Source organism: Sinohyriopsis cumingii, chromosome 14 (genome assembly GCF_028554795.1).
Source record: "Sinohyriopsis cumingii isolate HCF-2022 chromosome 14, ASM2855479v2, whole genome shotgun sequence".
Classification (NCBI taxonomy): domain Eukaryota; kingdom Metazoa; phylum Mollusca; class Bivalvia; order Unionida; family Unionidae; genus Sinohyriopsis; species Sinohyriopsis cumingii.
The window spans coordinates 12,077,306-12,101,651 of NC_142974.1; the positions used below are offsets into that span (position 1 = coordinate 12,077,306).

Here is a 24,346-nt window from a genome sequence, read left to right on the forward strand (position 1 = left end):
AAGCCTGACTTTTATCAAAGGGTTACACATGTGCATTACAAGCCTGATTTTATCAAAGGGCTACATATGTGTCTTACAAGCCTGACTTTTATCAAAGGTTTACACATGTGTATTACAAGCCTGATTTTATCAAAGGGCTACACATGTGTATTACAAGCCTGACTTTTATTAAAGGGCTACACATGTGTATTACAAGCCTGACTTTTATCAAAGAGCTACACATGTGTATGACAAGCCTGACTTTTATTAAAGGGATACACATGTGTCTTACAAGCCTGACTTTTATCAAAGGTTTACACATGTGTATTACAAGCCTGATTTTATCAAAGGGCTACACATGTGTATTACAAGCCTGACTTTTATCAAAGGTTTACACATGTGTATTACAAGCCTGATTTTATCAAAGGGCTACACATGTGTATTACAAGCCTGACTTTTATTAAAGGGCTACACATGTGCATTACAAGCCTGATTTTTATCAAAGGGCTACATATATGTATTACAAGCCTGACTTTCATCAAAGAGCTACACATGTGTATTACAAGCCTGATTTTTATCAAAGGGCTACACATGTGTATTACAAGCCTGACTTTTATCAAAGAGCTACACATGTGTATGACAAGCCTGACCATTGAAGGTCTACACATATACTAAAAGCCTGACTTTTATCAAAGGGCTACACATGTGTATTATAAGCCTGATTTTTTATCAAAGGGCTATTAGAAGCCTGACTTTTATCAAAGGGCTACACATGTGTAGTGCAAGCCTGACTTTTATGTAAGGGCTACACATGTAGTCTGACTTTTATCAAAGAGCTACACATGTGTATTACAAGCCTGACTTTTACCAAAGGGCTACACATGTGTATTACAAGCCTGACTTTACCAAAAGGCTAAACATGTGTATTACAAGCCTGACTATTAAAGGACTACATGTGTGAATTACAAGACTGAATTTTATTAAAGGGCTACAAATGTGTATTACAAGCCTTACTTTCATCAAGGGGCTACACATGTCTATTACAAGCCTGACTTTTATCAAAGAGTTACACATGTGTATTACATGCCTGACTTTTATCAAAGGGCTACATATATGTATTACAAGCCTGACTTATATAAAAGGGCTACATATATGTATTACAAGCCTGACTTATATAAAAGGGTTATACATGTGTATTACAAGGCTGGCTTTTATCAAAGGGCTACACATGTATAAGTCTGACTTTTATCAAAGAGCTACACATGTGTGTTGCAAGCCTGACTTTTATCAAAGAGCTACACATGTGTATTACAAGCCTGATTTTATCAAAGGGCTACACATGTGTATTACAAGCCTGACCTTTATCAAAGGGCTACACATGTGTATTACAAGCCTGATTTTTTATCAAAGGGCTACACATGTGTATTACAAGCCTGACTTTCATCAAAGAGCTACACATGTGTATTACAAGCCTGACTTTTATCAAAGGGCTACACATGTGTATTACAACAAGCCTGATTTTTATCAAAGAGCTACACATGTGTATTACAAGCCTGATTTTTAGCAAAGGGCTACACATGTGCATTACAATCCTGACTTTTATCAAAGAGCTACACGTGTATTACAAGCCTGAGTTTTAGCAAAGGGCTACACATGTGTATTACAAGCCTGACTTTTATCAAAGGGCTACATATGTGTATTACAAGCCTGACCATTGAAGGTCTACACATATACTAAAAGCCTGACTTTTATCAAAGGGCTACACATGTGTATTACAAGCCTGATTTTTTTTATCAAAGGGCTATTAGAAGCCTGACTTTTATCAAAGGGCTACACATGTGTATTACAAGCCTGACTTTTATCAAAGGGCTACACATGTGTATTACAAGCCTGATTTTTATCAAAGGGCTACATGTGTATTACAAGCCTGACGTTTATTAAAGGGCTACATATGTTTATTACAGGTCTGACCATTATCAAAGGGATACATATGTGTATTACAGGTCTGACCATTATCAAAGGGCTACACATGTGTATTACAAGCCTGATTTTTATCAAAGGGCTACACATATGTATTACAAGCCTGACTTTCATCAAAGAGCTACACATGTGTATTACAAGCCTGATTTTTATCAAAGGGCTACACATGTGTATTACAAGCCTGACTTTTATCAAAGAGCTACACATGTGTATTACAAGCCTGACCATTGAAGGTCTACACATATACTAAAAGCCTGACTTTTATCAAAGGGCTACACATGTGTATTACAAGCCTGACTTTTATCAAAGGGCTACACATGTGTATTACAAGCCTGATTTTTATCAAAGGGCTACATGTGTATTACAAGCCTGACGTTTATTAAAGGGCTACATATGTTTATTACAGGTCTGACCATTATCAAAGGGATACATATGTGTATTACAGGTCTGACCATTATCAAAGGGCTACACATGTGTATTACAAGCCTGATTTTTATCAAAGGGCTACACATATGTATTACAAGCCTGACTTTCATCAAAGAGCTACACATGTGTATTACAAGCCTGATTTTTATCAAAGGGCTACACATGTGTATTACAAGCCTGACTTTTATCAAAGAGCTACACATGTGTATTACAAGCCTGACCATTGAAGGTCTACACATATACTAAAAGCCTGACTTTTATCAAAGGGCTACACATGTGTATTATAAGCCTGATTTTTTATCAAAGGGCTATTAGAAGCCTGACTTTTATCAAAGGGCTACACATGTGTTTTACAAGCCTGACTTTTATCAAAGGGTTACACATGTGTATTACAAGCCTAATTTTTATCAAAGGGCTACATGTGTATTACAGGCCTGACGTTTATTAAAGGGCTACATATGTTTATTACAGGTCTGACCATTATCAAAGGGATACATAGGTGTATTACAGGTCTGATCATTATCAAATGGCTACACATGTGTATTACACGCCTGATTTTTATCAAAGGGCTACATGTGTATTACAAGCCTGACGTTTATTAAAGGGCTACATATGTTTATTACAGGTCTGGTCATTATGAAAGGGCTACATCTGTGTATTACAGGTCTGACCATTATCAAAGGGCTACACATGTGTATTACAAGCCTGATTTTTATCAAAGGGCTACATGTGTATTACAAGCCTGATATTTATTAAAGGGCTACATATGTTTATTACAGGTCTGGTCATTATGAAAGGGCTACATCTGTGTATTACAGGTCTGACCATTATCAAAGGGCTACACATGTGTTTTACAAGCCTGATTTTTATCAAAGGGCTACACATGTGTATTACAAGCCTGATTTTTATCAAAGGGCAAAACATGTGTATTACAAGCCTGATTTTTATCAAAGGGCTACATGTGTATTACAAGCCTGACGTTTATTAAAGGGCTACATATGTTTATTACAGGTCTGGTCATTATGAAAGCGCTACATCTGTGTATTACAGGTCTGACCATTATCAAAGGGCTACACATGTGTATTACAAGCCTGATTTTTATCAAAGGGCTACACATGTGTATTACAAGCCTGATTTTTATCAAAGGGCTACATGTATATTACAAGCCTGACGTTTATTAAAGGGCTACATATGTTTATTACAGGTCTGGTCATTATTAAAGGGCTACATCTGTGTATTACAGGTCTGACCATTATCAAAGGGCTACATAGGTGTATTGCACATCTATCTGTTCTCAAAGGGTTACATTTGTTTTATAAGCCTGACTTTTATCAACGAGGTACATATTGTATTAAAAATATGACCATTGTCAGAGGGCTATTTGTGCATTACAAGAGAGGTTTTCAAGTTTGGAATAACAGTAATTACTTATTTACTCAGCAAAAGTTAATTATGGAGGGCATTCGGGACATGATTAATGTCCTCAACTTTTATCCACAAAAATATCCTAGTATTTATAAAAACTGGAGTCAATAATACCTAACAAAATTGATAAAATATGTAAATATACATAAAATATGTCAACTGATTAATTAGGTCAATATAAATAAAATATGTCAATATAGTTTAGATAACTGGTTTTAAATAAAGTTAATTTGTTCTCTCCACTGACTATGGTCACTGGGCAAAATTTTGCAAACACTTGTATAACCTCTGAAAATTTGAGTTCATGTCTACTGTCTAAATAGTTTATAACAAATGTTCATTACCTTTGAATTGTAAAATTGAAATTCATTCTTGATATACAACAATCATAAGATTTGATATCTCATTGATGTGTGGGTCAGGGCAAAAACATATTCATACCTTATTTTATTGATATCTGATGGTTGTGTGGGTTAGGGCAAAAATATATTCATATCATTTGTATTTTATTGATATCTCATGTATGTGTGGGTCAGGGCAAAACTATATTCATATCTTATTTTATTGATATCTCATGGATGTGTGGGTCAGGGCAAAAATATATTCATATCATCTGCATTTTCTGCACTAAGCTGGTTTATGAACCTTTAGAAGAATTTATTCACCTTTAAGCAACTTTTAAAATATTCTGTTTACCTTTATGCCACTTTTTTAAGAACATCTTGTCCTTTTGTTGGCACTACAGTCATCTGCACCACAAATACATCTATCCATACACAATAACAGTCCATTTACCATTAAGCATATTCTTTTAGAAAGGTTGCTCTCCTTTAATCAACTTCATTAATAACAGAGGGGCCCCCGAGTGGTCTAAAGCGCTCTCCGTTACGGATCACTGCCATCTCACCTCTGTCTGCATGGGTTCGAGTCTCAGATTCAGCCAATGTGGGTATGTGAGAAAGCTTGCCAGTAGCTTCTCATGGGTCGGTGGTTCTTTCCGGGGTTTTCCCGGGTTCTTCCTCCACCATTATTACTGGCCGCCATGTATAGCCTATCATGTGCTGAAAAATGGCATTAAACCCTACAACAACTACAACAACAATTAATAACGGCTGTTTACCTTTAAGTAACTCTTGGAATAAAAGAAAACAAAGTTTCAAATCGTAACAAACTTTATTGATGATTTTTTTGAAAATAGACCTTTTATACCATTCTGGTTTTGGATATTATGATACATAATGTACACGACTGTACACGATTATAGATACAATAATTTTGAAAGGGCTGTTGTCAAAAGAGTCACTATATACAGGCAAATCTTTGCTGTATCTGTGAATCATAGCATCCAGTTACATCAACGAAATAAAAATCTTTATATTTACACCACTGTATGTTCATTTTTGTACAATGTAAATTACATACATGATCTATGAGTTTATTAATGTGTATTACTTTGGAGAATTTCATCCAATCATTATTTTCCTTATTATTATGGGGAAAACAAAAGAAATATTACTTATCTGATTAAATTAAAATTGAGATCTCGTCATAATAGGTATATATGACAGGTGTTGATCAAAGGTTCATAGTCTGCCGACCTTTAGAAGTCTCAATCCACCTTTATTTAGTAAACTACAAAATAAATCCTTGCATTTCTTGTCAAGGAGATCTACTGTTAGAAATAAATTGCTCCAAAAGATACTTTTCACCTCCATAAATGTGGAAGCTGTAATTTGATTGGTGAATGAAAAGGTCAACAGAAATTGACAATATATTGCTGTCTGTCAGCTCTCTAGTTACGTTAGAGGTCATAACTTGAATCAAATTAAGGTATTTACATGTGCATTTTTATTTGATGACTAAAAAAGACAGGACGTATGATTTTCACCTATACAAGGATAGTGGTGATCTAATTATTGTAGGGACAAACTGACAAGAATAACAACAACATTAGTAATCTCAAAACCAAAGAATCCACCATATTTTTACCCAATTTTAATAATAATCACTTCAAGGGTCACAGTGTTGATAAAAGCATTATGTGAAACTCGATTACTTCATATATCATTTAGTGGAAAGGTAATTAGCTCCACCTCCTTGGCATAATGTATCCAATAAGGTGCTGAAAATGCCATTAAGGATCCAATCCACAACAACCACCAAACATTTAGTACAAAAGTGACTGGGATGGTCATTTAATGCTAGATGGAGTAGTAGCACAAAAGACAGGAGATTTTGCATTTGATGTTAATGTTATAACATTACTATTGCTCAAGAGATTTCAATTTTTAGTGAGTTAGAACAGTTTTACGGATCTGAATACCTGGTAAGTATACACAGGTTCCCAGAATGCATCTATAAAATACCGTGATTAACAACAACCCTTTGAGTGACAATAATGAAAAAGACTTCTGTGTAACACAAATGGTATGCTGTGAGCATGTGAACTCTGATATAGTGAAGAAATTGAGCATGCAGGTCAGGATCTGTCCTCTGCAGCAAGGCCTTGCCTTATTACATGTGGTAGAACCTAGGTTCCATGGTGTCTTATTACATCTGATAGAACCTAGGATCCATGGTGTCTTATTACATGTGGTAGAACCTAGGATCCATGGTGTCTTATTACATGTGATAGAACCTAGGATCCATGTGTCTTATTACATGTGACAGAACCTAGGATCCATGTGTCTTATTACATGTGATAGAACCTAGGATACATGTGTCTTATTACACATGATAGAACCTAGGTTCAATGTCTTCTTACTGCATGTGTAAGAACCTAGGATACATGGTGCCTTATTACATGTGATAGAACATAGGATCCATGTGTCTTATTACATGTGATAGAACCTAGGATACATGGTGCCTTATTACATGTGATAGAACCTAGGATACATGTGTCTTATTACATGTGGTAGAACCTAGGATCCATGGTGTCTTATTACACCTGGTAGAACCTAGGATCCATGGTGTCTTATTACATGTGGTAGAACCTAGGATCCATGGTGTCTTATTACATGTGGTAGAGCATCCTAGGATCCATGGTGCCTTATCACATGTGGTAGAAGTAGCTTCTCGTGGGTCGGTGGTTCTTTCCGGGGTTTTCCGGGTTCTTCCTCCACCATTAATACTGGCCGCCATGTATAGCCTATCGTGCTGAAAAATGGCGTTAAACCCCACAACAACAACAACAACATGTGGTAGAACAACTTAGAATCCATGTTGTCTTATTACACGTGATAGAACCTAGGATCCATGGTGTCTTATTACATGTGGTAGAACCTAGGATCCATGGTGCCTTATTAAATGTGATAGAACCTAGGATGCATGGTGCCTTATAACATGTGATAGAACCTAGGATCCATAGTGCCTTATTACATGTGATAGAACCTAGGATACATGGTGCCTTTTTAAATGTGATTGAACCAAGGATCCATGGTGCCTTATTACATGTGATTGAACCAAGGATCTATTGTGCCTTATTACATGTGACTGAACCAAGGATACATGGTGCCTTATTACATGTAACTGAACCAAGGATCCATCGTGCCTTATTACATGTGATAAAACCAATGATACATGGTGCCTTATTATATGTGATAGAACATAGAATCCATAGTGCCTTATAACATGTACTAAAACCTAGGATACACAGTGTCTTATTACATGTGACAGAACCTTGCATCCATGGTGCCTTACTGCATGTGACAGAACCTAGTATACATGGTGCCTTATTACATGTGACAGAACCTAGGATCCACAGTGCCTTATAACCTGTGAGATAACATAGGATCCATAGTTCTGAAACTGCCTAAGCTCGAAAAATGAACTCATTTAAACATTTTAAGAACCGTAATGTTGTATAGCTTTGCAAGTGATGCTTAGATGATGAAAATTTCTGTGTCAATATACTGTTGGCATGTCTATATGCTAGTTTCATTGTTATAAGGCCAAGAAAAAAACAGACATGGCATTATCTCTTCTTTACATATCAACCGATGTATATGGACCACAATGACCCAGGAGATCTCTTCTTGTACATATGCCTGACACCATACTCATGAAAATGGCGAGTTAAAAAAATGAAAAGTTTGTGTTTTATATCATGACTGAGACAGCTTCATACAAATTTTAGCATCATCATATTGTTTCAATGACAAGTTCTAAGTTTTCATTTTCGATTTTCCAGTTCAACTGAAATGAAACATGAAATGTAAAAGATACAGAGCCCAGCTGTAAGGTAAGATATCAGGTACAGCTGTAGGGTAAGAAACTCAGCTGTAGTGTAAAATGGGAGGTGCAGCTGTAGTGTAAGAAACCCAGCTGTAGTGTAAAATGGGAGGTACATCTGTAGGGTAAGAAACCCAGCCGTAGAGTAAAATGGGGGGTACATCTGTAGGGTAAGATAAGAGGAACAGTTGGGGTGTAAAACAAATGGCCCAGATGTACTTTTACTACATGAGCCCATGTGTTGCACATGATAAAAGGCCCAGCCATGGTGCAAGACACAGGGTCTATTGGTAGTACAAGATAACTGGCTTAGCTGTAGTTTAACAGAGGGAAAGTTGTAGTGCAAGATACCAATTCCACTTGTAATATAAACTACAGAACATTGCTGTAGTGTCCAATCAACCAGACTCAATCATGGATGAACATGGCTGAAGTGTCCAAATCACTGAACTCATTCATGGATGAACCTTGATGTAATGTCTGAACCACCTGACTCATTCATGGATGAACCTTGCTGTAATGTCTGAACCACCAGACTCATTCATGGATGAACCTTGCTGTAATGTCTAAACCACCCGACTCATTCATGGATGAACCTTGATGTAATGTCTGAACCACCCGACTCATTCATGGATGAACCTTGCTGTAATGTCTGAACCACCAGACTCATTCATGGATGAACCTTGCTGTAATGTCTAAACCACCAGACTCATTCATGGATGAACCTTGCTGAAGTGTTGGAACAATCAGACTCATTCATGGATGAACCTTACTGAACTATTAGTTACAGTGACTGTTACTTTAAGGTAATTAAAAAGTTGTTACTCCCGCAGAGTGAATTGTTCATTTTTGTAAACAAATGTTGACATCATCTGAAGCATTGTACACGACAAATCCTACAATAACTTGAGTTTACATGAACACATTTTAGCATGTCCATCTTGAAATTTCACCCCCACCCCACAGTATTATCTTTGTATGACTTGTATGCCCTGTCATATAAAATAACATGACTTGCAATAACTCTCATTCCTAGAAGTAATACAAAAGCCATTGTATCTTGAATAGTAAAATGTCCTACATACTTCTCAAATAATACAAATATCCAAGCAACAAAAACTGCTTACAATGATGACGGTAAAACTTTCCTTGGGTGACACTGCATTTAGAAACACAACAACACTGTGTTACAAAAACACACTGCAACATTGTGCTTAAAACACACATTAATATATATATAATGGCAGTTGTTTACATACATAAATTACATGGACAATACAGATCCTTGATTATTTACATTAAATTACTGTGCACAAATTTGTTCTAATTATCGATAAAAGACATATGGGGTAAATTAACGCTTTACCCTATTTGGTTACACAGGATGGTTGCGAAAACTGAAGTGAACTTCTGAAATACCTTTTAAGTTAGAGAGAAAAATATACAGAACATTCATTTGTCATTAAGCAGGCAAAATGATTCATACACAAACACAAAATATCTTTGCATGCTTTGTCAACAGACTAATGTGAAGCATAATACTGCCATTAAGCAGCTTGGAACAAGTGTGATTTCAGTTGACACAAATTCCAATTAAGTAAATTTCACTAGAATACTCCCATAATTATTTTTGAAAAGAAAACTGAGATATTTATGAAACAGCTCAAGGACATGATTCAAACAGACAAGAGAACTTTTCATAATACATCTGTACACAGATATCGGCAATCCAATATGCATGAATAAAAGACTAGACCCCAATACTTAAATGAAGGAAAAACCTAGCAAAATATTTCTGTATGAACATCAGCTATGAAAAACACATCACCAATATGTGACAAAAATAGTATTTAATTTTATTATCCATACATGTTAGTAAATGAGATTTGGAATATTACTAAGTTAATGCTTTAACAAAGTGATATGACTCCAAAGAGTTTGTATATTTCTAAATTAATGCTTTGATTAACAAAGTGATATGACTCCAATGAGTTTGTATATTACTAAGTTAATGCTTTGATTAACAAAGTGATATGACTCCAATGAGTTTGTATATTTCTAAGTTAATGCTTTGATTAACAAAGTGATATGACTCCAATGAGTTTGTATATTACTAAGTTAATGCTTTGATTAACAAAGTGATATGACCCCAATGAGTTTGTATATTACTAAGTTAATGCTTTGATTAACAAAGTGATATGACTCCAATGAGTTTGTATATTACTAAGTTAATGCTTTGATTAACAAAGTGATACGACTCCAAAGAGTTTGTATATTACTAAGTTAATGCTTAGATTAACAAAGTGATATGACTCCAATAAGCAATATTAATACATTTAGAAGTTATCATTAGAAAGAAAAAAAAATTAAGAAATGATGACTGTAACCCAGTTTATAATTCCAAAATGGACCACATCTGAACTCCAATCCTTATCCAGAAAGAAATGTAGATTCTAAACCCTGTGTAAACAATGTGGTTACAATCTGTATATATGCTCAAAATAGTGTGATCTAACAGTAAGCTCTTTTGACAGCTGTTCCATTAAAACATACCTGGGACCCAGGCAAAGCAATTTTAATGTGGGGTTCTCACCCATAGATGCAATTTAGAAATTTCTTATCATTTTAATATGAACTCTGTGAAATCAAATTACCATGGCATATAATTTTACAAAACTGCCTTCCCTGGGTACCATTTATGTTTTAATGGAACAGCCCTTATTATAAAATAATAAAATTAAAGTATTACCATGACTATGACTCCATGTTGCAGAAATCAGAAAAATCTCAGTTGATTTGTTTCACAATACAAGCACCACTTCAATCCATAATACTGCACTCAAGCAGACTCCAAATACATGTCTACAATATAAGCAAGTTTTTGCTATGTTTAGAATCGAGAAATTCTCCTTTGCCACACAAGGTTAAGATATCCTTTGCCCTATAAGTGTATAAAATATAAGCTAAAATTATAGAAACTGTGGACTTTTTCAAATGCAATCTTTTATAAACTTTGGATTTCTTTCAAAAACAGTCTTTCTACAGAAAACAGTATTTCATTTGTACTTTGTCCTGTTTTATATTGACAGATAACAGTGTATCCCACCCATGCCATGTACTATGCTGCATCTCCACAGAGTACAATATCTCACCTGTGCCATTTTCTATGATACAATACCACAGATCACTGTATCTCACATGTGCCATGTTCTATGATACATTACCACAGATCACTGTATCTCACATGTGCCATGTTCTATGATACATTGCCACAGATCATTGTATCTTACCTGTGCCATGTTCTATGATACATTGCCACAGATCATTGTATCTCACCTGTGCCATGTTCTATGATACTTTACCACTGATCATTGTATCTCACCTGTGCCAGGTTCTGATACATTACCACAGATCATTGTATCTCACCTGTGCCACGTGCTATGATTCATTGCAACAGAACACCATACTGCAGTACCACAAAACAAAGTGTCTCTGTGCCATGAGCTTAGATATATTACCACATAAAACAGTACAACACCTGACATAAGCTAAGATATATCCCAACAGAACACAATTCCCATCTGTGCCTTGCATTATGATATATCTATAGATAACACAATGCCCCATCAGTGCCTTGCAATGTGACATATCTATATAGAACACAATGTCCCACCAGTGCTCTGTGCTATGACATATCTATATAGAACACAATGTCCCACCAGTGCTCTGTGCTATGACATATCTATATCGAACACATTGCCTCACCAGTGCCGTGTATTATGACATATCTATATAGAACATATGTCCCACCTGTGCCTTGCATTATGATATATCTATATAGAGCACAATGCCCCACCTGTGCTTTGCATTATTGTATATCTATATAGAACACAATGTCCCATCAGTGCCTTGCATTATGACATATCTATAGAGAACATTAATGTCCCATCAGTGCTTTGTGCTATGACATATCTGTAGAGAACATTAATGTCCCACCAGTGCCTTGCATTATGACATATCTATAAAGAACATTAATATTCCATCAGTGTATTGCATTATTGTATATCTATATAGAACACAATGTCCCATCAGAACCTTGCATTATGATATATCTATATAGAAAATAATGTCCCACCTGTACCTTGCATTATGACATATCTATATAGAACACAATGCCCCACCTGTGCTTCGCATTATTGTATATCTATATAGAACACAATGTCCCATCAGTACCTTGCATTATGACATATCTATATAGAACATAATGTCCCACCTGTGCCTTGTATTATGATATATCTATATAGAACACAATGCCCCACCTGTGCTTTGCATTACTGTATATCTATAAAGAACACAATGTCCCATCAGTACCTTGCATTAAGACATATCTATAGAGAACATTAATATCCCACCAGTGCCTTGCATTATGATATATCTATAGAAAACATTAATGTCCCACCAGTGCCTTGCATTATGACATATCTATAAAGAATATTAATATCCCATCAGTGTCTTGCATTATGACATATCTATATAGAACATAATGTCCCAGCTGTGCCTTGCATTATGATATATCTATATAGAACACAATGCCCCACCTGTGCTTTGCATTATTGTATATCTATATAGAACACAATGTCCCACCAGTGCCTTGCATTATGACATATCTATAGAGAACATTAATATCCCATCTGTGTCTTGCATTATGACATATCTATAGAGAACACAATGTCCCATCAGTGCTCTGTGCTATGACCTATCTATATAGAACACAATGTCCCAACTGATCTATGATAAATAACTAAAGTAGATGACATTCAAATATCTTAACACAGAACTCTAATATATAAACTTAAACTTCACGGGGTCTCTAAAAAAACAATCAGAAAAATATTACGTACATTTGCAGACACCGGTGAGACGTAATAGAATCCTTCTTATGCACTGATTAGAGACTGGGAAATTCCATTGGAAGAGTCAGAATTGGTAGACACAAATGAGGTCTTTCCTCATTTTCTGTCAACAAATTCTGACCCTCAGGCTTTCCATAACAGGATTTGAATTCCTTTAGCTTGTGTAACCTATCCCCTCTCAAATTTATTTTGGATATCCATGTCCACGTATTTTGGATATCCATGTCTACGTATTTCCTCCCAATATGATGCTTTGGAAATGCATCAGTCTTTACTGCCGAAGATTTCTTTTTCTCTTCTTTACATACCTATCAATGACAATGATCTATGTGCTCCTGATTGGTGCCACAACTAATCAAAATCAGTAAGATATTTCTGTCAGCCAATGAAATTGGTTGTCTCATGCTTCTAGGACAATAAGCACACTATACTCAGTAACCAGCTTGGTGTGTGCTCAAGTCAATTGGTCTGAAATGAACTGTAATGATTTTTAATCTTTATTTTCTAGTATATTTTTAATGTGACCATTGGCCGCCACTGAGGACATTTTTTCAAACCGTGATGAAAAATGTCCGATAATGGTAGAGGCTACAATGAACACTACTAAATCAACACAAATTCAAAGTTCCAACCTGGAAATAGTGTTATTAAAAAAGGGGGCATCAACAGCATGGATAATACATTTAGTAATACAAAATATTTTCTAAAACTTTTAAGCAGTTGGAGCAAAAAAAAGTTTGGCTTACAAGAAAGAAAGGTTGTGGTAAACAAGAATTACTGTTTGTAGGCAGAAGAAAAAAATCTTTTCAATATTAAAACCACAAAATACATTGCAGACATTTAAGACATCAGAAGTACAATAATGTCATCCACAGTGTCAATGGGGGGCACTCAAGTGGGATTCTACAGTGTCAATGGGGGCACTCCAGTGGGATAGACATATCCCATTTGTTGTTCTCACATAGATGAACTATATCACATATAAACTGGAGTAAGAAAATTTTAATGCCACACATTTATCAATTCATTGAACGAGATTCGATATGGGTTGTATATCCGGTATCCTTAACTGAAAGAAAAGGAGACATTATGAGTTCTACTTAAAAATCAAAAGTAAAATTTGTATCATCACACTTGTAATTCATACTGCTTGCAGACTATTGATACAGATAAAAACGCAACTATTATTCCTCTTTTCCTTACAAAGAATGCAATGTTATATTAGCTTTTAAAAGCAATGATTCAGAAATGAATATAGTCACTACAAAAGAAAATTTGGTCAGTGTGACCTTCTTTTGATAGCAGTGAATATTACTCTTCAAGCTGAATGAACCATGCATTTCAATGACTCCAAATATGACGTTTCCAAACGAATCCAAATAATAAAATTTAAATAAACTCAAGCACAAATATACATGAAAATTTGGTCTCTACATCAGACCTACTTCATGTTGCACTCCCTATGATAAAACGTATATGAGGTTTAATAAATACACTTGCAAGATGTAAGCAACACTTGTAAAACTGATGCAAATGTTGATAATGCTCACACCACTAATGATGCAATATCAAAAGTGATATCCCTGCCTCACTTGTCAATAACACATTTCATGATTACTCATTTAAATCTCCATTTTAAATTTTCCCAAATAAAATGTTTAAGGGATTATCATATTGTTTAGAATACACACAAGAGATTATCATTTACACATTGCTTAGAAATGGAAGCACCGCATAAGAAACAGGTCAGGATCAAAATAAGGAAGCAAATAAAATACATTTCTGCAAGACCACAGAGTAGAAAGTATACCATTACTTTATCTGGCCCCAGTTTTATGACATTTTTCATAATTTTTCTTCATCTTAGGAGTGTACATAATACTGTTTACCTCTGACATTTCTCACTTCTCAGATGGTACTGAGCTTTTTCTAAGAACATAAAGATAATTTTTTGAAACACTGCTTTTCTTGTATTCTGTTTTCTCAGGTTATGAGTTCTGTTCACTCTCAATAACAAGCCCTGCATGATCAGTTTTCTTTTTTAAATTCTGATTTAAATGAATGTACATTTTTGCCCAAGGTTTGTATGCACACAAAAATTGTTAGCAAGAAAAATTATTTTACTTGAACAGAATAAAGAATTCCCTCATTCAGAAGTTATGAAGAATTTGACTAGTGTAAAATGGTATTGATTTCTTATGATGTAGTCATTTAATGACCTTTTTCTCACTCTGACCTTCTGTTTTCCTATCAGGAACCTAAGTTTCTCATGACTGATGGTCCAAAACTCCCAGTGTCAAAGTACTACAGAGAATTCTGGAGGCAGATATTGTACAAAGGATGATAAATATCTCCAATATCTCAAGTTTAAAATGGTACACCTGGAAAGAAATCTTTTTTATTTTTCAGAAAACAAGATGAAGAATTCCTTGGGCAGGACATACTTAAATTTTCCTCAGAAATGAATCAAAAATCTTTATAGAAGAATTTAAGATGTTAATACTGTTATCTAAATCACTGTTACAATAAGGTGAACTGACCAACCAAAAAGAATGATTTTAAAAACATCAAACTCTAAAAGAGAATTAGAACTATTTCGTGAAAACAAGTCCACATATCTGAACATTTCCATCTTGTGAAAATGGGGCCAAAGCTCAAAATATTTCCGTTTTGTGAAATTGGGGCCACATCTTTGAGCATCTCTGCTTTTGCTGAAGCTTTCCTTGTTTGAATAAAAGAACCATATGAGATCTTGCTGGTATGCAGCAACACCAATATTATAGTTCAACAGTTTACTGCGATAACACTGATATCACAGTACATCCCATTGACTATTCCTGCTTTTTAAGAACAAAATTCCCTGACTGAAATGGAAATTCCCATAATCCAGAAACACATCCAAGTTGGTCTCATCAGAAATTTTGTTGTCGTTTCTTCTTGGCATCAATAGCATCAAGGATTGGCTGTCTTTTTGCTTGGTATCGAGCACGAAGTTCATCAATTTCTCGTTCCATTTCAGGGTCAAGGTCAGATAGCCTGGCTTCTAGGTCATCATAGGCAAGAGTTCTTAACTGCAGAAAAAGCAAATGTTGAGGATTATATTGAGGTAGAAGGTGTCTTTTCTAAAGAAGGCTGCTATGTGTGAATGAAAAAATGTTAAGGATTTATATAAACTATTGTTTTAGCACAGAAGAGCTCACCTTACAAAGAACATACTTGTACCGCTCTTGCAAGAAGTTTCTTGCTTTCAGGAACTCCAGGTTCTGGCCTAAACTACCAGACTTGGAAACCTGATCTATAACTTCCTACAAAGAGGACTCCTAGCTGGAAGACAAATATGATCCGGGATTTCTGTTCACAATTCTCAAACAAATGTAGCATTTATTATAAATTATAACACATTTTGCAAAAGGATACATTATCGTCTGAACTTAAATTCGTGAACTGGGGAAGATGTTCTATAGTTGATGCTTTCATCTCAAAACTGGGGAATATGTCCCATTGTGGATAGATAAATTCATGAATTGGGGAAGATGTCCCAATGTGGATACACACGTTCATGAATTGGGGAAAACGTCCCATTGTGGAAAACATAAATTCATGAATTGGGGAAGATGTCCCACTGTGGATACATAAATTCATTAATTAGTGGAGATATCCCATTTTGGATACATAAATTCATGAATTAGTGAAGATGTCCCACTGTGGACACTTAAATTCATGAACTGGGGAAGATTTCCCATTGCTTCCAGAGAGTAATCATTGTGCATTGGGTATTTAAAATCACAGATTGGTTAAAATGTGCAATTGTTTCCACAGAGTTATTATCATGGACTAGGAATTTAAATTCATGGATTGGGGAAGGTGTCACATTGTGGATATTTATATTCGAATTGGGGAATGGGTGCCATCTTATGGATGCTTGAAAGGCAATCAAGTAGAGAACCTACTAACCCAGCTAAAATTTAAAAATTCCCCTTAAAACCCTCCTATATGAAACTATTAGCATTCAAAATTCCCCTTAAAACCCTCTTTTACAAAAGTATTAGCATTCAAAATCCATTTAAAACCCAGATATATGAAAGTATTAGCATTCAAAATCTCCTTAAAACCCTCCTATACAAAACAATTAGCATTCAAAATCCCCTTAAAACCCACCTATATGAAACAATTAACATTTTAAATTCCCTTAAAACCCTCCTATATGAAAGTATTAGCACTCAAACCCACCTTAAAGCCCTCCTATATGAAACTATTAGCATTCAAAATTCCCTTAAAACCCTCCTATACGAAACTATTAGCATTAAAAATTCCCTTAAAACCCTCCTATACGAAAGTATTAGCATTCAAAATCCCCATAAAACCCAAATATATGAAAGTATTAGCATTCAAAATCCCGTTAAAACCCAAATATATGAAAGTATTAGCATTCAAAATCCCCATAAAACCCAAATATATGAAAGTATTAGCATTCAAAATCCCCTTAAAACCCAAATATATGAAAGTATTAGCAGTCAAATTGCCCTTAAAACCCTCCTAGTACAGTTGCAAACTCTAGTTCTAAACCCTATGCAGCTCAATGGCTTGTTATCTCTCAACTTGACATAATTCTTAGAAATTCTTTTCCATTTCACATGATGATGGCAATCATATCTCCTGCCATGACACATACTCAAATTGGCACATGATGTCCAATAAACGTAATTGTATCCTTTCCAGCTTTTATTCACAAGAATCTGAACACTTCTTTTTATTCTTCTGTGTTGATTATTAACACTTTTCTAGAAGATTATTTTCCATTTTGTCTTAAACATGCATCGCTTTCTGGACCCCATTTTTAACAATTCTATAATCAACAGTTTGATCATGCAGACGCTTCGCATGAACAAACAGGTGCAGTTTAAAGCATCTGGAGTTCTGCTGTAAAGTTAGTCTGGTTCCCTGACTAATTTCACTAATTCTAAGATGAAACCCGGATCCAAATAAAACACGGATGAACCAATTATACAGACTTTTTGGCAATGATAATTTTTCTGTAGTTTATGCCGCAACTCCATATTTTAAGGGTAATTTTCGTAAGACTTACAACAAAATCGTAAGAGTTGGCAGGTCAGATACAGGCATGGGGCAGGATTGACATGCAGGCAAGGACTAGGTTTGACATGGTGGCATGGGGATGAATTGACAAGCAGGCATGGGCTGGCTAAACATGGCGGTATGGGGCGGGATTGACATGCAGGCAAGGACTAGGCTTGACATACAGGCAGGAACAGGCTTGACATACAGGCAAGGACTAGGTTTGACATGGTGGCATGGTGCATAAGTCTAATGAAAGCAGGACTAGGCTTGACATGGAAGCATGGGGCAGAATTGACATACAGGCAGGGACAGGATTGACAAGCAGGCATGGGCTGGCTTGACATGTGGACAAGGACTAGGCTTGACATGAAAGCATGGGGCTAGCTTGACATGCAGGGAAAGACTAGGTTTAACATGGTGGCATGGGGCAGAACTGACATGCAGGCAAGGACTAGGCTCGACATAGAAGCATGGGGCAGAATTGACATACAGGCAGGGGCAGGACTGACATGCAGGCATGGGCTGGCTTGACATGGAGGCCAGGACTAGGCTTCACATGGGAGCATGGGACTGGCTTGACATGTAGGCAAGGACCAGGCTTGATATGGTGGCATGGGGACGGTTTGACATGCAGGTAAGGACTAGGCTTGACATGAATAGCTTGTTTTATGATTCATACTTAATAATTCATTTTACCCAATTTAAAATTTTGGTCAATGAGAATTTGTCATGATATGGTTAAGCCTGATCATTAAATTTTCCTTTCTGGCATTTTTATCTGCAATTAAGACACAACAATGTTGGAAAAAAACCCATCAGAATGAAGTAGCCTCATTTGAGGTAGTAGCAGACCTGCCAAACCTAGCAAGAACTTCTCAGTAAGGCAGTCAATTTTTTTCCACAAGTTGGGCCAGTTTTCTGTAAGGTCTAATGCAATATAATGAACTGCTATTGTCAAGCTGGAAAACATGCATTTAAAAATCCAGAAGTGAGATTTAAGACTGATGTAATGATGGTAAACGTCATGTTCAACTCAAACGTTTGTGAAGTTTACTTAGTCTTAATTACTACCATTTCACAAACTGCAAATCCTACAGAACAGCTTCTTGATATCTCCCAACTTCACGTAATCCTTTCAAAAAAAAACAAAGCAGTGGAAATGGCAATTATCTTTCCTGCCACAGGACATACTCAAATCAACATGATGTCCACTTGAAGTATTTATTGCCCTTCCTGCTTTTTCCCCAAGAATCTGAATATTCCATTTTATTCTTCTGTACTATTAAAACTTTTTAAGATGTTTACTGTCCCTTCTGTTCTGATTGCTCACTTGATGGATGCCATTTAAAAAAAAAACCACATCAAAGCTTTAGCATGCAAACTTGTTGCATCATAAAATATGTGCAGCTTAAAGCATCGGAGGTACTCCAGAAAGGTTTGTCTGGTTCCCTCCCCAATTCCACTGAATCTAATATAAAACAGAAACAAATAAAAAACACAGACAAACCAGTATCTAGATTTTACTGCTAACAATCATATTTTTCTACTTTGTGCTTTTATTCTGTGTCCATATTATACATATAAACAGATGGCAATTCATGAATGGTCTAATGACAACAATCAAATGGACAAAGATTATTTTTTGTTGCTGTTCTAGGGTTTAACGCCATTTTTCAGCACAAGATAGGCTATACATGGTGGCCAGTATAACTGGTGGTGGAAGAACCCTGGAAAACCAAGGGAAGAACCATCAACCCACGAGAAGCTACTGGCAAGATTCTTTTTAACTTTGACACAAATGAATAAGATCAATATTTACACCTATCAAACAAAACTTGAAATCATTTTAAATCATTACATAAATATGATCTAAGGTGAAGGTGGCTTTCAGACTAAATTGAAGCTAATAAATCTGATCAGGGTGATATGTCATTTGTTTACTTAGCTGGTCCATTTTCAAATAAAAAGTGACTGAAAGGGTCAAACCTAAAACAATATTTTAAACTCCCCTAAAGTCCGACTATACCTCCCCGTTTGTTTGTACCCCGCCTTCCAATTTCAATAACGGTAATCTTTAATGTGATAAAAAGTGCACTGAACTTAGTCAATTCATTCACTGATTTATAATTTCTAACCTGAATCTGACAAGGGTGGCCCTAACACTGGCATTCTCTGCACCTTTCATGCTTAACAGACTTTCCATACTAACATGGCACCATGCTGCATACACTATGGGGAAGCTGATTTCCTCAGATATTGTGACATAGTTTATCCTATTTGGTAACTGCTGAATAATTCCATAAAATACCATAATGTTGAGAGTTTAGAGTTATTTTCTTGTACACAGAAATTACACTGCTTGTTAAATCCATGTGAAAGGCAAATTTGTTGGTGTCACTCTTTTCCTTTGCTTGATTCAACATGTAAATATCTGAAGCAGAAGACATAGTATTTTCCTTCTATGTACATATATATTTAGTCATGCATACACCCCTTTGCTGAAAATGGACTTGTCCAGGAACTGGAAATGACTGGCAAACAGGTTGAAATGCGCAGACGATAATGATGTTAGGGTCCCACCTGGGCATAATCAGGTTTTGAAATTATAAATCAATAATGAACTAAGTTCTGTGCATCTCTGATCTCATTTGTACTTTTCATCTTTAAAATTAGTGGGGGGGGGTACAAACATATTGGGAGATGTATCCAGACATTCAGTGAACTTTTTATTATGAGCTTGGTAAAAAAAAATCCTTAAGGTTCATTCCAAACACAGAGACCTCTGAACTTTCTTTAGTTTTTTTCAAAGATTCATATTACTTAAAGTACATTAAATATTTTATATATCTGTACAAGAGATTGATATATAATATTCTTCAAAACATTTCTGCCAAAACTCTACTGAGTTATATGTAAAACAGAATGACAAAAGTCACATTACATCGATACTTGAGGTGATAAAACATGCTTGTTGACTACCCCTTGGCTCCCTGCCAACTACAACTACTCGAATATTAGGTATGGTCCAGACTGCAATATATTTCAATATAACAACAAAATTTCTGTAAAATAAAATTAATTCAGATAATGTCGACCTTAAAATCGGGTCCTTTTTGGTTTCCATTAATAGCTTTATAAATAGGAATTAATATAAAAAGAAATTATCTACTGGGACAAAGTACTTACATCAAAACCACTGGTATATAACAAAAATAAAAGGTTTACAAATCAGAGATTTCACAGATATAATGGTGCAAAACGTTACTCACAAATTCAAAATCTCCATCTATGAGGGACCTCTGAAAGTGATGTGGAGGGGTGACTTGTTTGGGAGGGACTGGGTGTGGTGAGACTTGTGGGTTAGGTCTTGTTTTCTGTTCCTGTTCCTTCTTCTCAAAGTGGTCCAGATATGACGGCCTATATTTTTCCTTACCTCCTGTAGCTGTGCTGTGGCCTGAAAATGATTAAATATAAAAGATAAACAAAATGAAAAGAACAAATTATATAGAGTTTAGTTTTTAATTTAGCCACCTAGAAGGTAAAGGGCAGATTATTTTTTAAAAATCTGGATCACAATGACATTTTTTTATGTTTAGTTACATTTTAGTCTCACTGATATCCATCCACATACCAACTTTCATCAGAGATGGAGAAATCAAATTAAAGACAGGAAATTTTTATGGCAGAATAGTTACTTGTTTACATTAATATCACAAAATATATGCTGCTACCTGATGAATCCAAAAGATGAAAAATTGTTTAAATATATATTTTATACACCTTGAAAATAATATATATGGGAAGAAACTAAACTTTCCAATATAATTACCTCCCTTTGTCACTGCATGATGGTCACCTACATACAAGATGTTATTCATTTTAAGCAAAACATCAATCAGGATGTACAGTAATACCTCATGCATTCGCATTTCTGGATTCGCGAATTCACGGATTCGCGAAATTTTCATTGGTACCCTCTACGTATATGTTTTTTTTATTTTATTGAATTGTACCTTCGTTATATGACTTCTGTGACATATTAAGTTTACCTAGTTTACCTTCCTGACAATGACAAAGAAAACGTCAGTCATTAAGTTTACAGTCCCATTCAGTACTTGGTTTTACCTTACTGTGAGTGCAAAAGAAAACGGCAGCCAATGAATTAGTATAGGGGTAATATTAGTATACATGTACCGTACTGTAAATGCGCTAGTGTGGCAAATACCCATTAGGCGATACTGTACTCTATTTTTACGTCAACCATTTATTTCTCTTTTTAAGGGTAATGTATTAAGCTAAATTTTAAATGAAATTAAAGTGCTTTGGGAGCATGATTTGGGTCATATTTAGGGTTTAAACCCTAGAAATAAGCATTTATTAGCATTTTTAGTGACTCGTACCAAACATTCGCGATTCCTCCTGATCCGCGACTGGTTCTGGAACCTAACCTCGCGAACGTTCGAGGTATTACTGTACTTATATTGCAGAAAGGTGTGGGAGGGCTTTATAATGATGTGATCATGTAAGTATTTTTTTAATTAAAGATAACTAATTCCTTTTTTCAAAGGAATAGAGTATACAATCACACTAATGTTAGGAGAACGTCGTTGTTGTTGTTGTTGTTGTTGTAGGGTTTAACACCATTTTTCAGCACACGATAGGCTATACATGGCAGCCAGTATTAATGGTGGAGGAAGAACCCAGGAAATCCCCAGAAAGTACCACCGACCCTCGAGAAGCTACTGGCAAGCTTTCTCACATACCCACATTGGCCAAATCTGAGACTTGAACCTACACAGACAGAGGTGAGATGGCAGTGATTCGTAACGGAGAGCGCTTTAGATGACTCGGCCACTCGGGGCCCCATGTTGGAGAATAGGTAATAGAAGAATGAAATTTAAGATCATCAATACCCTTCTTGGAAATATGACTGGAGTCCTTATCTGTAGGACAAAACCACTGCCATTATATGTGTGTGTGTGATTTGGATTTTAAACGTAGCTTTAACAATTTTTCAGTCATATCGCTAAGATGTCTGCAGTGTGGCAGTTTATAGTGATGTCTAGCACTGGGGCATCATGCCGCAGACATGTAGCATGATGTCCCACCTAGTCATATTACCCCGACACCAGGCCGACCAGTCCTAACACTAACCTCTTAATGCTGAGCGTCAAGTGAGGCAGCTGTTAGTACCATTTTTATAAGTCTGGTATGACTCTGCCAGGAATCGAACCCATGACCTCCCGCATCCAAGGTGGATGCTCTAACCACATGCCCAGCAGAGTGGTCTGCCCTAACATAAAGAAAGCACAACCAGAGGTCACATCACATGTGACACTTACATGAAGGTAATGAGAAACAAGTGATGTTTTCTTACCAAGAAAATTTCCAGACTAATTCAGTCCAAGTTATAAACCTAAATCCATGAGGAGGTTGTGCTGTCATTAACAGGGCCTGGCATAGTATTCACTAACCGCCATGATTGTTTGTATTCCCTTAAATTTTTTTAAAACAATAGGCATCAAAGATATAAAAAATGCATCACTTCAATATCAATTTATAATTTCTAACCTGATTTTTGCCTGGGGTTCCCAAAATTTGTAAACTTGTTGCCATTTTGAATGGGATTTTCTTTAGTCACTATATATGCATTGGCAAGTCTATGTTTTTAAGCAACAGATGTTATTGGGTTCACCATCATTGATAATGTCAATAATTCCATAAAGTTTTGAGTTACATTTATTCTGAACACAAGGATACAAATACAATGCAAATGCTGGATACAGATGACAGTTTTTAGTGATACAGACTGTTCTAGAAACCGGAAAAGGAACGCTACATTCGGTTTGAAACACCAAAAGGTTGACCATGTTAGGGAACCCCCTGGCAACAATCAGGTTATAAATTATAAATTGATGAATAAGTAGTGCCTCTGAGCATGGACCAGGTCTTGCAGAGATGTCTCTCTCAAAGTATCCATCAAGGACAGCAAGCAAATGATCACCTCACTACGGGCAGGAAATATCCTCCTGTGGCAAAGCTTCCAGATTTTGTTAGGCACTATGTATATACCCTAATTACAGCACATATCTTTAAAAATTTAAACTTCACTGATTTTTGGACAAAACCACTGAATAAACATAAGTCAAATAAGTCTTCTGATATGCTCAAATGTTTGTCAGCTAAAATAATCATGAAATTGCACAATTACACAAGTCATGGACAATTAGGGCCAATCACACAGAAGTTGGTCACATGTGTAATGATGACATTATCCAACCAACACAACGTACTGCAATTTGACTTTATGGGTT

General features: G+C 35.8%; 1 protein-coding gene across 3 annotated transcripts in view; it reads right to left on the reverse strand.

Annotated features, from left to right (window-relative positions):
• Window positions 1-4,964: 4,964 nt before the first annotated feature.
• Window positions 4,965-24,346, reverse strand: part of LOC149783254 (serine/threonine-protein kinase 3-like) — an 82,042-nt gene continuing 62,660 nt past the window's right edge. For all 3 annotated transcript variants that reach the window (XM_089931485.1, XM_089931486.1, XM_089931484.1), the window contains 2 exons: window positions 21,302-21,486; window positions 4,965-16,024 (listed from right to left, as the gene is read on the reverse strand). In XM_089931485.1, the coding sequence (XP_089787611.1) occupies window positions 15,866-16,024; window positions 21,302-21,486 (344 nt within the window). In that variant the 3' untranslated portion in view covers window positions 4,965-15,865. The remainder of the gene's footprint in view (window positions 16,025-21,301; window positions 21,487-24,346) is intronic.